This window comes from Sander vitreus, chromosome 8 (assembly GCF_031162955.1).
Source record: "Sander vitreus isolate 19-12246 chromosome 8, sanVit1, whole genome shotgun sequence".
Classification (NCBI taxonomy): Eukaryota; Metazoa; Chordata; class Actinopteri; order Perciformes; family Percidae; genus Sander; species Sander vitreus.
Genome location: NC_135862.1, coordinates 30,047,697 through 30,065,507, shown reverse-complemented (window position 1 = coordinate 30,065,507; position 17,811 = coordinate 30,047,697). Strand labels below are relative to the sequence as shown.

General features: G+C 38.6%; 1 protein-coding gene across 1 annotated transcript in view; it reads left to right on the top strand.

Annotated features, from left to right (window-relative positions):
- Positions 1-3,381: 3,381 nt before the first annotated feature.
- Positions 3,382-17,811, top strand: part of hydin (HYDIN axonemal central pair apparatus protein) — a 106,920-nt gene continuing 92,490 nt past the window's right edge. Inside the window, 7 exon segments of the mRNA XM_078258062.1 lie at positions 3,382-3,414; positions 3,612-3,737; positions 5,446-5,565; positions 5,968-6,102; positions 7,956-8,155; positions 9,031-9,155; positions 17,501-17,702. Of these exon segments, the coding sequence (XP_078114188.1) occupies positions 3,382-3,414; positions 3,612-3,737; positions 5,446-5,565; positions 5,968-6,102; positions 7,956-8,155; positions 9,031-9,155; positions 17,501-17,702 (941 nt within the window).

The following is a 17,811-nucleotide window of genomic DNA, read 5'->3' as shown; positions in this document are numbered from 1 at the left end:
AGTAATATTCCATTCACTTACAATCAGCGGTGGAACAGATTATATACTAATGACTGATTAGAAGTTGTAGTCACTTATACAGTGTACTGCAAAAAAAAGACATACCCATATGGGGCCTGCGGGAAAAATGTATATTAGTGGTGATCAGAGTCAAACATTAGAAATTCCTGCTCTGTCACTGTGCTCACTGGGCTTTCAAATCCCTTTTGTAGTACTAATACTTATAATGACCCTCTTGAACATAGACACACAGACACACACAGTGCTCAATTAGTGTTGGGTTTTTGTGTGTGTGTGTGTGTGTGTGTGTGTGTGTGTGTGTGTGTGTGTGTGTGTGTGTGTGTGTGTGTGTGTTTGTGTGTAAGTAAAAGAGAGTTGGAGTGGGACAAGTTCATTTGATAAATATAAGATTCAGTTCAATTCAATTGTATTTATAGTGTCAAATCATAACAGGAATTATCTCAGGACACTTTACAGATAGAGTAGGTCTAGACCACACTCTATAATTTACAAGGACCCAACAATTCCAGTGATTCCCCCAAGAGCATGCATGAATGCGTAAGTGCGACAGTGGCGAGGAAGGAAGATGGGACATATATGTCTAATATGAATGATACATGTATTTGTTTCTGTTAATTATTTCCTCAACTGTGTACATGGATTATTTAGGGATGTTAGATTAGCAGAAAGTAACTTTGTGCTAATATTTTATTTCGCTAATTGTTAGCTTTGAGCGGTGTTTAACTGTGCTTTCTCTTGCCGGATTAAGTTTTAACCCAAACCTAACCCTAACCACACCCTCAAACTTTCCACAAACACGCTGCGTGCATCAAAACATTGTTGATCGCGTGGCAATAAAAGGATAAATAAAGACTTGGATTCATTACTCACCAGTCAGTTATTATAGCGCTGTGGTAATAGTGTATAGTACTATAGTAGTGTACAATTGTGTATCCTTTTTTTCCAGTCTGCAATGAACCACATCTCATTTTCAGTGAAACGTGAATAAAAGATCCTTCAATTTATCTCTGAAATACATTACATTTTAACAAGTGTTTAGATAGTACTTCTAAAAATAAACAAAATTTAAAATCATACATAAAGTATTCACAGAAATACATGTGAGTTTATTTAAATCAAGCTTTCTCACCAATTGTGAGGTACAGGTATGGTATACATTTCCATTTGAAGTTACAGTATGCTACACATTTATTTACAGCTTTATTTCTCAAAATAAGATTTTATATAGCCTGCCATACACAATATGATCTACTGTATATAGATAAACTTCAATTAGCTCGGTCTCAACTATATGCTAATGGTGTATTTTTACATTGTGGTAGTCATATTATTATTATTATTATTATTATTATTATTATTATTATTATTATTATTATTATTATTATTATTATACTATTAGTCATAAGCCTAAAGACAGGCTACCTAATTCACCAGTGTTTAAATCCCAGTTATTGGCTGATTGTTATGTTAGTAATTTATGGTTTTATCCAAAACAAGTTGGAGGCTCTGCAATATTTAGGAAATAATATTTCTTTTAAACGTTTCAAAGTCGCCTGCGCCCAGTGTAAGCCACATGCGTGTTCTCGTGAATCTTCAGAAAACGGTAGACCCTTCGTTTTTTCTTGATAAACAAACCAAACTGCAGTTAAACCATAGACTGTATACAGTATATGAGTATACAGTCTATGAGTTAAACAGACTTACCCCTATGGACCAGCCGCTAGCCAATCAGAAAACCCTTTGCTGGGAGGTCGTCGAGTGTGTTGCCGAGGCAACAAACTACAACAAATGTTTAAATCAGCCGTGTATTCACATACAGAGGAGTGGTGGGTTACTACTTAAACGTAGCTATTTTATTTGAGCCTATTACATATTTTTTTGTCAGTGCAACAAGACAACAGGTCTAATTGGTACGCTTTACGTTTACGTTAAGTGACGGAAGAGAAGTTAGCCAGCTAGAAAAGATTTTAAATCCTAACGTTAATGTGACGTTATCTAGCTAACGTTAGCTACCGTTACTGTCGACATGGTGATTGGAAACATCGGCTAGCTAAGTATTTTCTAGCTAAAGAAAGCTAACAATAATGTCTAACGTTATGTATTTAAGTAACGTTAATTAACTTTACAGTTAATATGGCCAGTTTCAAGTAACATTAAGCTTAAAGTCATGTTCTCAAAACAAAGCTTCGAGGACTTGTTGCACGAACAGCTAAACCGTTAACGTTAAGTTAACTAAAGTGAACTTACTAGCTAAGTTTATGTTACTGTTAGCTACCAACGTCTTTGACAATTGCGTATTTAGTATAAAATGTGCATTTAATTAGTGCCATCCATTACTAAAAGACACCTATTCTCTTCTCTTCTCTTCCATGCCCTTTTTTTTTTGCAGGTGAATGTGCTTTAAAACAATCAAAATGACAGCTGTTCCTTTGTTAAAGAGTAAAGTGCCTCACAAGCCAAAAAGGGTGAGGATATCATGCTATGACAGCTTCTAACTTCACACTTTTAAATAAGCTGCTTCAAATAACATATTGTCCTAATCATTACCTTGGCTTCTTATAGGGAACACAAATCAATATCTAACTGCAGTGTTTTTTTGCAATGACCTCAGCTCAGTTATTTTGGGCATATCCTTTCTCCTTGGCTGCTTGTGTCTGTACCAAGAGTAAAGTTAGTTGACAAGAGTAGGAAGTACTTTTACTTTAATAAGATTTGTTTCTGGTCAAACTGTGGTCCACATCAAATTAAGATCTTTCCTTACAGTTGGTTATATTGAGTTCAGGTTTGATGATAGCTCATTTTAAATCGTCTCACAAACCTTGTTTTGCTCATTGTCCGTGTAATAACAAAACTGAAGCAAATGTCTTGACTAAATAATTAAGTAATAGCATTAATTAATATCTTACATATGTCTCAGTCACTATAGCAGTCCTCTTTATTCTTTATGTCTATTGCTACTTAATTAAAAAAAAACAATGTAAATATGATACGACAATAATACGTAACATTTGTAAATAAAGCAGTAAAACCATTACACAGCACTCTGTCCAAAATTAAAGAATAGTGTTTACTTGAGCAACTTTGTTGTTTCTGAATTATAGAGCCGAGCGTATTATGAATACACATCTAACTGGCAGCTATTGAATACTGCATATGCAATAACCCCCTCTGCTACATTATTAATTTAGATTTAAAGCTAAAATCTTTCTGACCTAACCTTAAAATAGGCTAAGTGCAGTTAGATGTTTCTTTGCTTCTGGTGCACTGATAAAGAGGTGCCAGAGGATTGTGTGGAGAGGATATTAACCGCAAAATGTTGCAGATAGACTGACTGGGGGACTGCTTACATTATTTGAGCACATGTCAATTCATGGAAATGTTCCTAATACAGGCGTCTGCGCATATGTGTCATAGCTGACAGGCAGCTTTAAGGTGACAGTCTACAGCTCTTGTGCTTATTATCTTTTTTTCTATCAGTGGTAACAGTCTTGTTTGACGTGGTGCCTCAACACTGCTGAATTACTGTTAGAGTCAGGAAACAGGCTATCAGTGCAGTGAGCATAATAGCCTGAGCTGCTGTGTGTTTGCAGGTGACTCCATCTGTTTACACCCAGGAGATGTTACAGTCTACAATGGAGCGCCTGGCTAACACCGACGAGATGCACGAGCACCGCATCCTGGAACTGCTTGACATGAGCAAGACTACTCATCACAAAGTAAATGCCAGCCAATGTTGTGAAACCTCTATAGCTTTAAAACCATAGCTATGCTTTCACTATCCACAAAATAAAATATGTATGTGTATGTGTACACATATCTTTATGAGAGAGCAACCAAAAATAATGTTTGCAGATGGCACAGTGATAGTACACATTTTACAATAGGCACTGTTTACTAGGATGATGAAACAGGTATTTTGGCCATTGTGTTATTTGAACTTGAAACATATACTAGAGGCTGGTCCAAAGCCATCAAAGAACACTGTGACAATGACAACAGCTTATGGAAAAAAGATAAAAGTTGGACAGGAGTTTGCCTTTACCACTGCCATCTGCAGACAAGCCTCAGCTGATGACTTTCATCTTTATGAGAATAAAACTCTGGGGAATCCACTCACATTTGAGACGCACAAAACACATTGAAAGCTACATTTGATATTGACAACCGGTCTCCTCACTACAAAAGACTTTTCAGACCACAAAGATGTATAATAAGGTATATAAAACTGCTTTTATAAAATGTTCCCAGTGTTACTTATACTGTACTTATACTTGTATTGTACACACTTTAGCACCATTTACCATACGTAGTGTGAGATGGCTGAACTCATATATACATTAATAGATAGGCTATATCTAAATAAAATGATGGATATGGCTGACTTATTGGAAGGGTAGATGAGTCGAGGAAAAAAAACCCCACCAACATTCAAAGTTCTCATTATTTCACCATTAATGCTAAGGTCATTTACATTGTACCAAAGCTGCTTTCCCTTAGTCAGCAGACACTAATTGATGGGCAAAGGGCAACCAATGTGACTGAAAGCTCTTTACTTTTAAAGTCAGAATCTAACAGGGAGATGCCATCAAAAGTTTGTGAAATGTCTATGAAATTAATAAATGCCCCCTCATCATAATTAGGACCCACATTTTGTGTTGACTTGTCCAATATGCAAATGTAATCTGAGTGACCCCCACTGTGGGCCACTGCAGGTGATAAGAAGGAGCAATGACCAGCAGGATATATTTAGGTCATCCTGAAAGCCACAAAATTACACTTTAATATACAGCACAGTATTATTTTCATTCTATGGCGGATGAAAATCAGTCAAGTTAACTTTAAGAGGGCAAATTTCCTCATACTTATTATAAAATCTTGGTTTAAGAAAAAGTTCAACATAAAAAAAAACAAAAAAACATCCTTATTCTGGCTGTAGCTTCATATTTAACATACAGATAAAAGAGTGGAATTGATTTTCACATCTGATTCTTGGCACAGAACAAATAAGCGTTGAAAAACCTCATGAAAAAACAATAAGATTAATAACTGCATGTTATCAATGACTTCAAATAACCTGAATATCCGCTTGTTATAGGAGTGTACAGGGCTTTCCTTAAATAAGTTATCATGCATGCATTATCATAACCTTCATTTGCTTCCAAAACAGTGTGGTAAAGGCACATTATTAAATTCAGCAGGTATACCATGTCTACATTAAGTTGGCAACAAATGTTTTTGAATCTGATAGAACCCAGGAGTAAGTCAAAAGGAATTCATTGAGTGTTTGCAACATTGGTGTGTGTGACTTTAACAACATTAAGAAAAACAGTAATGTTTACAGGTACACAATGGAAGGGATGGTAATAGGTACTGCATATGTTGTGTTTTTTAGGGAAGAGTTAGTGTATACTGTTTTTGTTTTAGTTGTCCTTAGTGGATATGGATCAGCCACTTTTCCAGCCCTACCCATCTGAGCTGGTCTTCCAGAACTTCACTCCTGCACAGACCTACGCATTATCTCTCCGTCTCCACAACATTGACAAGGTGTGTGAATGAGTGATGACTACGCAAACAGTTACACAAACAACAGGGTCTGAGCTGATGTTTTAGTGAAGATTATGGAACCATTAATGGAACCACAGAAACAGTCAGTATAGCAGGAGCAAAAAGGTTTACAGCGTGTGTGTGTGTGTGTGTGTGTGTGTGTGTGTGTGTGTGTGTGTGTGTGTGTGTGTGTGCGTGCGTGCGTGTGTGTGTGCGCGTGCGTGTTGTGTGTAAGGGAAGCCGAATGATTGTAAAAGGTCATAGGGGATTGGAGGATATTTATAAATGCAATTTGAACAAGACACCGTCAAGTAATTGTTGTGTGTGTACCTGGTTCTGTATTTGTTGTTGTGTGGCGTTTGCAATTTTGTAAAGTTTGTGTGATTTTTTTTTCTTCTCAAGGTTTCACGACAAGTTAAGCTGGAGCTGCAGGACTCTGAGTTTTTCCGTGTGGTCGGAACAGAGGGAACAGGTAGCAAGGTGGCACCAGGACTGTTTGCTACTTTCACTGTCTTCTTCACCCCGCAGGAGAACAAGGTACTGGAGAAAGAAGAGTTTGACTGCTCCATAGAATAATCATACACAGTAGGCTAGATTCAGAGAGCACAATGAAGTATCAGGGTAATCTGGATTTAGGAACAGAAGACTTATAGCATTTAAAGCAACGTGGAAGGGCAAACATGCACACAATGAAAGCCCAAATTAAAGTACGGCCACTGAAGTCAGTGACAAGCTGTTACAACTCAAATTGTGATGCACGTTTGTCATATCAACTTATAACACTAATGACATTACCTCTGCTAATCAAATCCATGCTTTAAAGCAACAATATGTAACTATTTTACCTTAAAATAACTTTATAACCAGTGGTGGTCGGAGCAAGTGACTATCTAAAACGCCTGTTTAAATTACTACTGTAGCAAGACTCGCTGCCACCGTGAGTTCTCTTTGCACAAACACAGAAAGGACAGTTCGCTCACAGACAAAGGCACTATTTACTCTCACATCTGCTCACACACACTTTCAACTTAAATACACAGCTTCACTGTCAAACTGGTCGAACGGTTTTCCTGGCACACGTCATGCTGCTCCAGACACAGTTCGGAACACAGTAATAGTAAACAAAATCCTAATTATACATTAGTGTTTCATTCTCGCACCGTTGTTAATTCATGAAAGGGGCAAATGTCTGTTCATACCTCATGTATGTGTAGTTGAGTGTCTATATACATGTCGTTCCAATTCCAGGATTGCTCCGATGCCGCCGGAAATTCCACTTGATGTCCCTCATTTCGGCTGGATGTCCGTTGCCTTGGGCTTCCGTTGTGTTGGCATTCTAAAATCCTCTTTCTGTTGCACGACTAAAACAACCTTTGAACGTACACGTGTTCCACCAAAACAAGTTCCTTCCCGAGGCTATTTTGCAGCGGCACCGTTGCTTCGTACGACGCTTTGCGCCACCCAAGGCGATTTTGATTGGTTTAAAGAAATGCCAATAAACCAGAGCACGTTTTTTTCTCCCATCCTGGAATGCTGTGTGGACTAGCAGGAGGAAGATCTGGCAATGACTAAGTGTCTAGTAACTGCTTAAGTCAGTAGAACATGTGAAATGTCAGGAGGCACATGTGTTTTTCATCAAATAATGATAATATATATATGTATATATATATATATATATATATATATTAGATAAAATCTTATGTGAAATCAGTTTGACTAAAATGGCACAATTATTAATGGTAACAAAATGCTTGCTGCACACGTTACGTGCATGTCAAGTCCTGCTAATCCCTCACGAAATTTGGTCCAGACATTCATCATCCCCAGAGGATGAACTGTAATAATCTATATCTTCTGACTATTCATCTAGCAATCATCTAGAGGGCCATACCATCAAGTCAAAGCTTTAATTTCTCTAACACTTTGTTTTATGACCAAATACTTGCAATACTAATGACGTTCCCATCAGCCCCAGGTGTACTTTGTGTTTAATGCTAATTAGCAAATGTTAGCATGCTAATATGCTCAACTAAGATGGTGAATAAGATAAAACATTATAGCTGCTAAACATAAATACACTAGTGTTGTCATTGTAAGCATCCTAATTATACCATTTGGCTCAAAGCAATGCTGTACCTAAGTACAGCCTGGTTGCAGGCTTTGTGGCTGCTGTGCTAAGTGATGTACACATTTTATATTAGAAAATACTAAAGACAATATAATAAATATAATATAATAGTATAGTAGGAATGTGTATGTGCTTGCGCATGTGTCTCCATCCAGGACTAACCTTGAGGACAGGCGGGTGGCCCAGCATCACCTAACAAATACTTCAGTAATATATATGGAGCTTGCGTGTTTGACACATTTTTTTCATTTTGTCCATCTAGGACTACCACCCCAGACTGGTTTGTGTGACAGAGAGGGAGCGGTTTGAGGTCCCAGTTCGTGCCATTGGGCCACGTGCCATTCTTGACTTTCGAGACAGTATCCATTTACCTGTGTGTCCTGTGAAAGCCTCCACAGAGAGAACTCAGCTAGTCCGCAACATAGGAAACAGCCAGGCCAAGTTCAAGCTAGAAACAAAGAGGTGAGAGTCAGTGCAGTATGGGCTCATGTCTACTGTGTTTGAGTGATTTAACCTATTTTCTTCGGATACAGCAGATAGTTTCAATCTTAAATATTGTCAGTGTATAAACATTTAATGTATACATGAATGCACTAACCCAGAATCACAACAGTAAACATTTAGCATCGCACCCTTTTCAAGAATTGTATTCAGTGGTGGAATAAGTATTCAGATCCTTTACTTGAGTAAAAGTACTAATACCACACTGTAGAAATACTCTGTTACAAGTAAAAGTACTCAATGCAGAAAAGTCCTCACATTTTAGAAACTAGAAACAATTAAAACTGTTCTGTCAATCAAGTGTTTAATTGGCTCATCATTTCAGCAGGACTTGTAAGCATATATATTGTTGGGTAGTTTTATGTATAATAAAACATTGTATTTTATAAACTACATATGTTTTGTGTGCAAAAATCAATTATTTTGCAAAGTAACTAGTCACTAAAGCTGTAAGATTAATGTAGTGGAGTAAAAAGTACAATATTTACCCCTGAAATGAAGTGGAGTAGAAGTAAAAAGTGGCTTGAAAAGAAAAGACTCAAGTAAAGTACAAGCACCTCAAATGTGTACTTAACAACAGTCCTTGAGTAAATGTACTTAGTTACATTCCACCACTGATTGTGTAACTATACTTGGTGAAAGGCACACATTCAAAATGCAACATTTACAGTAATTACTATTGATTATACATGTAAATAAATATTGTATTAAACATTTGGGTTTCTTCTGCCAGTTTCTAAAACTACATTGAACTTTGGCTGTTATAAAACACCATGCTTTACATTCTGTTGTTTATTCCACCTGGTGAAATTCTATTCTATTCTATTTAATTCCAGCCCTTTCTCAGTGACGCCCTCCTGTGGGACCCTGGATGTAGGCGAGAGCATGCAGGTGACTGTGGTTTTCAACCCCATGACCATAGGAGACCACAGCCAGGACCTGCTTCTGCACTACCACACTGGTGAGAAAAATCCAAGCCTCTGAAAACATACAACACTACAAAACTGTAAGCAAACTAGTGACACAAATAACTTAAATAAGTTATGACCCCAGCATCTGATAAAAGCTAGTGTCAATCGTACAGTAGCATCATTTCTTGCAGACACACAACTGACAACCTCACAGGCGGATGTGGCGGAGACAAGCTCGCCTCGGGCATATGCTCTGCGCATAGCTGCGGACAACCGTTTCTAGGAAAGTGGCTGCATGTGTCTACGACAATGCATGCAACGTCTTGGCTGCATGGTCGGTACAAGTCCTCAGCTGTCCGCAGATGTGGAGCAGGGAAGGTATGTCAGAGTGTCCGTGATGGGAGAACTTGGACTCAGGTGTTTGCTTGTCGGCTAACGGTCGATGATCGGTTGTCAAGGGTTGGCTGTCAGTCAGAAAAAAATAATCTAAATTAGCATCCTTACTATCGGTGTCATTTTTGTCTTTTGTAACACACAGATATGAACACACAACATAACCCCATGCAGTGAAACTTCACTATGCACACACGTACCACATGCACATGCACACGCACACACACACACACACACACACACACACACACACACACACACACACACACACACACACACACACACACCAATGGTTTGAAGATAATAGCTTGCAGACAGGCATTTACTTTAGAAGTTGTTTCAATCTGTAGTTTTAATATTATTGCATATGTGTGTCTTTGTCACATATGCAGCTCTTATCAGTGTTTTCCATTGGCTCCACAGACCTATCTGTAGCAGCCAGGCAGAAAAGATTCCCCAAGCTTGTCCAATTAACTGTTCATTGTCTCTTTCTAATTGTCTTTTTTTTGCTGCTTCATTTGAACCCATACTTTGTGTGTACGACTGTATTTGCTCGTATGAATATGGCTGGTTTTTGGATTCAGAAGGATCCTTTAACTTTGGATGTAGCAGATGAGTAGATACTAACGAGGTGCTTTGGAGTTTGTGTTGCTATGTCCATGAAGTCAAAGGTGACACAAGTAATGGTAATGAGAGGAGAATCTTTAACATCCTTAGGGATTTGGGCTGTAAACATGGTGGGGATTTAGCCCATGATGGCTGTGGTGTATTGCACTTACTGCTCAGTCCATTTTCTCTGAGGGACTGTTATCTCTCATTTCCTCAGCTCTGATTTCTTTTTAAATCACATCCTAATGGGCTTAAGCAATCTACCACTACTGTATCTCTGGTTGTCTCTGCATAGTACAGTGTTTGATTTGAAAATTGAGCAGCCTGGCTCCACCTTTTGCAAATTACTACTTAGAGCTTGATTATTTGCATTCTAAAGCACACAAAAACAGATTACTAGCACTGCTTATACACCAGTTTGACTGACTGTATAATGCCAGTATAGGTCAATCTTGTAATCATAAAGGTTTTGCAGTAAATGTTGCCATTCCATGAAAAACAAATTGTATATGTTTATTAGTTTATGCATTTATATGGTTTGTTCCGCTGTCAGGACTTACCTTAGCTCGATGCAATAAGCTAATGAATAATTTATCCTCTGTTTTTTATTCATTAAGCATTTTATTAAATTGTTTGATAAATGCTTGTTTTACAGTGATAGCTACTGGTTGTACTCTCTTCGCCTTCCAACTTTGTGTTTTTGAGATAAATCTGCTCATTTATGATAATCTTGTTAGCAGTATTTTTTATGAAGGATTTTTAGGCCCTACTCACACTTATACCTGTACTTGTACTGTAGTTTCACACTTAAAGGTGACCTGCCACACGTATTTCATTACTTTGTGGTAATGTCTGAAGTTCTGACCATGGACTCTATAACATTTCTGTGGAAAAAATGCTTTATTTACCTTGTTTCAAGCCATTCTAGCGTGGTATAGAAAGCCTGCAGGAAGACTTAGCTCAATTTGTGCCAGTTCTCATTAATATTCGACAAACTAAGCTGCTTGACTCTGATTGGCTTACAGCTAGCCAGTGAGAGCCTGGCTATCAGCATCCTTTACCCAGCGCAACTGGGCGAGCTCATGAATAGTAATGAGCTCAGGCAACACCACGTCAGACTGACCGGCTTTTGTAATTGGCCTGATTTCTCCACTTATTTCTTTTCAGTGGCTAGAGCTGACAGAGGAGGTAGCAGTTCATTTTCATTTTCACATTCACGACATAACACAAACACATATGGACCTAACATATTTCAAAAAATGCAAGTAAAAACGGTTTTGTGTGGCAGGGCACCTTTAATGGTCACACATTGGTTGCCTGCACAATTAGCCAGACTCCTTAACATCAAAGGCAAAAACACGAAGCTTTTGACTTTTCCTGTTGACACACAAGGGGATCAATTAGAGGAAAAGGGAGAAAGTTGCTAGAAAACATTGGTGCATTGCAAGAGATGATTTAACTTTTTTTTTTTTTTACTAGCTCACCGTTTTAAACGCCTGCCATGAATTTAGGAAATGGTATAGTAAAATCACTTTGATGGCTGTCAAACACTTAATAAAGGTTTCAATGCAAAAAGTAACTTGGAGAAGTACACCCAATTTTAGTGTCGTTTGTTATGATGGGAAAAGAGCAATTAGTCTCACATTTCATGTGTACTCCCAGCTAAACAGTGGTAGCCGAAAATAGCAAACATGCCTGGCTAGGTTGATTAACCAAGGGGATGCTTCAATCAAAACCAAATCAGCCTTACTCCTGACCCAAGCCGTCCACATCAAAGTCTCCTATGACGTATACTCGGTACAATAATCCCACGGTGTTAAACAAATACAGTCGTGTACCAGCACTGTGTGTTTGAGTGTGTGTTTGTGAGGGAAGATTCAGTAGCATGCTGACACGACAATCATTCTGTTATCAGTCGTAGTCCCGAAGCTCTACCACGGAAAAGTCACCTTGCGAATACACGGCCTGTTTATGATTGGATAATAACGGTGAATAAGAGCCTAACTGTTCTGACTTTAGATTTGTAATCATCCATTTTTATCATTTAATTATTGTGAGACCGTTTCCCAGAGCAGAGGGAGATTTAATAAAATATGTATGTATAGCTATTTAATGATGATTGTTTAGAGTAAAAAACAAAAACAAAAACTTCAGGATCTTTAAAAAAATGTGATTGTGGATGAGTGTGTTTGTTTTTCCATTTTTTTGTGAACTGTAAAAGCATTTTTATTTGTTTACCTGTGTGCGTGACCTTAAAGGAGCAGGGGGTGCTGACTGGCTACACAAACAGGCAGGTCTTGCTGTAGGAGTGGCATCAGTAACAGCGCTCAGCAGCATTAAGCTTTTAAAATGGAAGGGCCAGGCCAGGTTCAGAACACCACTTACAGCCCATCAAGACACTATCATTTTTAATTTAGCACCATTTCCCTGTCTCCCTCACACTCATGTATGTTTCAGGTCAGCATACTGCTAAAGGCTTTACTCTGCTGAGGGGCCATTGGAGACTTCAGCATAAGCTGGCTGACCTTGCGTGTGTGCACGTGTGTGTGTTAGCGTGTTGCATGTCAATTTGCATGTACACCACAGTACGTAACGCGGGTACACTCTGCATCTTTATTACCCATTGTCAGTTAAAAGCCAGTGCCGCTTTGGAAAATAATAGTTTGCTCAGCTCGCTTGTTTTTCGACCACGGGGTGTTAGACAATGCATGTTCTGTCTTAAAAGTGAGCAGAGAGTCTGTGCTGCTCCAGTAACCCCCTCCCTCCGTCACACACAACCCTCTGCTCTGTCACTGCTGCTGATTTAAATGAAAAGACGAACAGCTCTTAGGACGCGCTGAGGCATCTGCTTTGACAGGGCTGTAGCACCGAGGGGACTTCAGCACAGCAGCCTTTTTTAGAAAAGCAGCACACTCACACACAAACAGCAAGAAGCTGCACAGTAACAAACACAAACCCAACACAAGATACACACACAAACAAGCACGTGCATGCACACACATGCTGCAGAGTGCTGTGATCAAAGGTAGCTGAGGGGGTTGAGAAGTTCTCTCGCTGCGTTCATAGAGAAATTATGGGAAGAGAAAACAAGCATGGGGGAAACGGGTTGGTGGACAGTGATGATGAAAGCTTAGCAATAAGCTGCAGCTCTCCCTGTCTGTCAACTGCTGTCATAGCATCCGGATGCTGCGAGATAATTGCTTTTCTCTCCTGTTTCCCCAATTCTTCTTTCCCTCTTCCTCATTCATCCATCATTCATCCTTTGTCCTCTCCGTTGTCTTTACTCTCTTCTTCTCCATTCCGATGGTATCTCACAGCTGCTGCTAGTCTTTTTCGCAGAGTGAAAACAAAAGACCTGTAAAACTGTACCAGGCTTTTTCTGTATTCCCTATTTCTGCCTCTAGGTACATGATGTAAATCTCCATGATAATTACACTGTTGCAAACACGAGCGAGTGCTCCTTGAATTCTAATATGTGTTTTTACTGTAGGGCACGTACGGTCATTGTATAGATTTAATCAGCCTACATTCTTCACAGTCGGGTTGTTTTTTTTCCCTCAACCAGGACTGGGCTCAATTTGTTGTTGATACATCTGAAAGCTAAATAAGTTACACTAATGCTGGGAGAGTTGTACTCCTACTGAGGCTTTCATGTTACTCAAAAATGAGGTATCTCAGGTCCAAATGATTCACTTCTGCTCACTCACGTTCAAGCCCAGGCAGAGATGGATGAAAAGCTTTCCTATGCAGTCTGCATTGAGCAGGACTAGAAACCTAATGGGATGGTTTATCTTATAAAAATGTTACACATTTGCTTATTATTGTGGAAGATGAATCTCCTGGAAACAGTCAGTGTTTTAGTTAATTCGTCATTGAGTCTTGGTTTTAGTTTGATGGTGTTCCTATGAAGTGTAGTGTATTTATTGAGTTGCCATTATCATTATCGATCTGGATCGATATATCGATTCAATGATCAACGATCTATTATCATCGATGCAAAGTGAAAATATCAATGATATCACTTATCACATGTCATCTTTAAGATGTGCCTTAGTTTTGAAAAGTTTAGTTTATTTAAATGTTTGGAAAAGCTCAGTAATAAAATCGTATTTCAGTTGTTTTTGTGAGTTGATATAAATGTAAGTGATTGTGTTAAATGGGCATATGATTTCGCATATTGTTCATATTGATCGCAGGCCCCTGAATTCAATCGGATCGAAATCGTGTCGTGGGAGACTTTGTGATATCAGCCAATATCGTACTGTTGTCCAAAGAGTCAATATAATATTGTACTGTAACTTGTAATACATTGTTGATTACTAGTTACTGTCATTTGAGCGTAATTAGTTATATTACAATATTACTGTCTCTGAATTGTAATGCTTTACACTACTTTTGCATTACTTTATAAAAGCGGAAGGATGACTTCGCAGGTAGTGTGGTGGAAGTTTTTCGATGCAGCAGGTGCAGATGTTTTAAAATAGGAAGGTGAAACAAAATAAGGACAGTCGAAGACAGTCGAAGGTTTTTGTATTTTATTCAGAAGCGTATGTATATTTTGCCTGTATATGGCTCACATGAAACTGCTGTTGGTTTCTCTGTTGCAGGTGAAACTGCAGGTCCAGAACTGCAGCCCTGAACCTGAGCATTTTCCTTGTTTATTTAAACGTTGATGGACTCACATCAGTGAACGTGCACTGGCGCAATTTCAGACCTCAACATTTTTGCATTGTCAAACCTGAAACAAGTTTGTAATCCTCAGCCAAAAGCATGATTTCACTCAACGTCGTGCAGAGCAACCAAGGGCCGCGCGATTATGGAAAAAATCATAATCACGATTATTTTGGTCAATATTGAAATCGCCATTATTTAACACTATTACTCATTGTCTTTTGAAAAGATGTTGCAATTATTGAACTTATAAAACAAATCAACTGTGAAAACACCTTGAACTGGGAAATTTCCCTTCATACTTTTGCCGTTTGAACTTTTTTTTTTTCATTCAGAACACAAAACATAAGTAAGAGTTTACTTGCAAAACATAATGTGCAAAATAATAGTTTTTGTGATCATTAGGAGCCAAAATTCAATTAATGGCACAGCCCTAGAACTCTCTACTTGTATGTAATTCATTTTGTTCACTCCATTACATTGTGTAAAGTAATTAATGGCACGCCTCCCCGGTTGTTTTGGTTAGAGGCGAGCTTTGAAAAGCACAACAATCACAATTAAATGAAATACCCATTGGACTCTTGAAGTAATTTGATTGACCAGGGAAACTGTGTTTTCATTTATGCTAGCGAAATGTAATATCAAAGAAACCAGAGAAACATGGAGAGGAGACCCCTGTAGTGTTTGGAGTGTTCAGAATTCAGTCATCGCCTTATATTGTATCCAAAATTCCAAAGAGTTTCCTGTGTGTGTGTGTGTGTGTGTGTGTGTGTGTGTGTGTGTGTGTGTGTGTGTGTGTGTTGAGTAGGATTTGCTGGAAATTTGTCCTTTTAAACAAAGTAACCTCTGCAGGTATACAAATATAAATAATCTCAGGATAAGCAGTGTGCTTTTTTTTCAGGCCAGTCCTTATGATTTGAATGTAAACAAACACTCACAACATTTACATAAGCCCTTGTTCTTGGCGGCTTTACACAAAACCTTGTTTTGCATCTTATCTTTGTTGCTGCTTATTGTTGCTCTTTCTTGTCTCTCACTGCTGGAAGTGTGCATGCTGTGATGGTGGCACCTTGCTACTACGAGACTTTGTCCCTTGCGGTTTTGTAACTTTATTCCATAGAATCATACTTTGAAATTGTTGTATTGTGCATTGTGGGAAATCGTACTACCTTAAGTCTACTACAGTAAGATTTAAACAATTCATATTTCTTTCAGCCTGATGTATTTTACTGCAACTCAAAAAGGCTTTGGCAGCATAATAAAGTAAGTTGTTTTGGATGTCAGTTTTCCAGGATATTTTGAGAGCCATTGTAATCTCTCTGCGTGGCTCCTTTTGATCCAGATCCAGTCTTTCAAAGCCAGACTTTGCAGTGTGTCCTTGACTCCACTGTGAGCTTCTCCTCTCTCCACTGCCCACATTAGGCCTGAGATTCCCCGAGGAGCAGCAGTGGCTGCTTAGTGGGTAGAATTGTTGTGCTGTAAGTGCAGTATATCAGTGCATAGTCTATCTCCACAACGTTCCACTTCCGGGATTGCTCTCGTTGTGCCGGAAATTCCGCCGGATGTCACTCTTTTTGGATTTCCGCTTTCTTTGTGTTGTTATGGATTTATGAGGACTATGGTTAGCTGCTCCTCAGATCTCTGCAGTGTAAATCCAGACAGCTAGCTAGACTATCTGTCCAATCTGAGTTTTCTGTTGCACGACTAAAACAACCTTTGAACGTACACATGTTCCACCAAAACAAGTTCCTTCCTGAGGCTATTTTGCAGAGGCACCGGGGCTCCATCCGGCGCTTAGCACCGCCCAAGACGATTGTGATTGGTTTAAAGAAATGTCAATAAACTCAGTGTATAACTGTCTCTCCCCCGGCAACTACACCATTAGGACATTGCTTTAATTAATGCATTAAATAATCCCAATTTTGCTATACAGTGATATATTGATCTTCCATTTGAGCTTGTATTGCCTATTGTTTATTGTTATATGTCTTAAAGATTTTAACTGTACAACCATTTGCCCTGTTATTGTTTTGCTTATTTATGTGGGATTGCAGATAATTCATTGCTAGTGAAAGCACTTCCTTTTCTTTAGTCTAAAAAAACTCTTTTCATTCATGCATTCACATGCATCTTTTAATATTCGAGCTGTGTAATGGGGCATGTCATAAGGACAGCAATGAAAAACAAGAAGCACAAAAACAAGGTACATTCAGATGCCCCTTTTTACATTAAGCTTTCAGTTTTGCTAGCCTGGTTTAAGACTTCTAAATTTCTGCCAACATCTCATATGTTTTCTGTGATTCAGTTCTATAATATAACTAAATGTAGGAATAAATGCGGGTTTAGATTTGTGGCTTACATAGATTGTTTGATCTTGTTGTCTGTGCATAGTACATAGTAAATGTACAAATGTGTTTATAACAGCAGGTCAATCAACGAAAAGACATTTTTGGATTGTTGAAATATACAAAGAAAACAGTGTCTCTTCACTCACCTTACTTATTCAGCAGATTCATTTGAGCTGGATGCAGAATATACTTTGCTCAGCTGTTAAAATCATGCTTTGTTGTCTTCATCCCACAACTCGTGTGACCCACGTTAGGGAACAATTAAAAGTTGATGATCAGAAGTTTTAAAAACCATTGATATAGTCTATTCATGGATGTTTGTGTGTGCAGTTCTACATGTGTCTACATGCTGTTTCTGCATGACTTCTGCGCAGGTGAAGATGTGTACATCAGCTTGTATGGGGCTTGTGAGGAACTAGACATCCATCTTGAGTCTGACTTTGTTCTGTTGAAGAAGACTTACATTTCCCTGGCCAACGTACACAAAGTGTCCCTCACCTACAGTAGTAAGATCCCTTTTAAATACTGTTGGACGACGTGGCCCAGCCTGCAAGAGGAGGCCCTGAGCTTACTGAGGTATGTATGTATGTATGTATGAACACAAAGGATTTAACAGCAACAATTCAGGAATGTGTTTTCGATAAGATGTTTTTAGAAGTGTGGGCTGTATAAGCTCTCCCTCTCC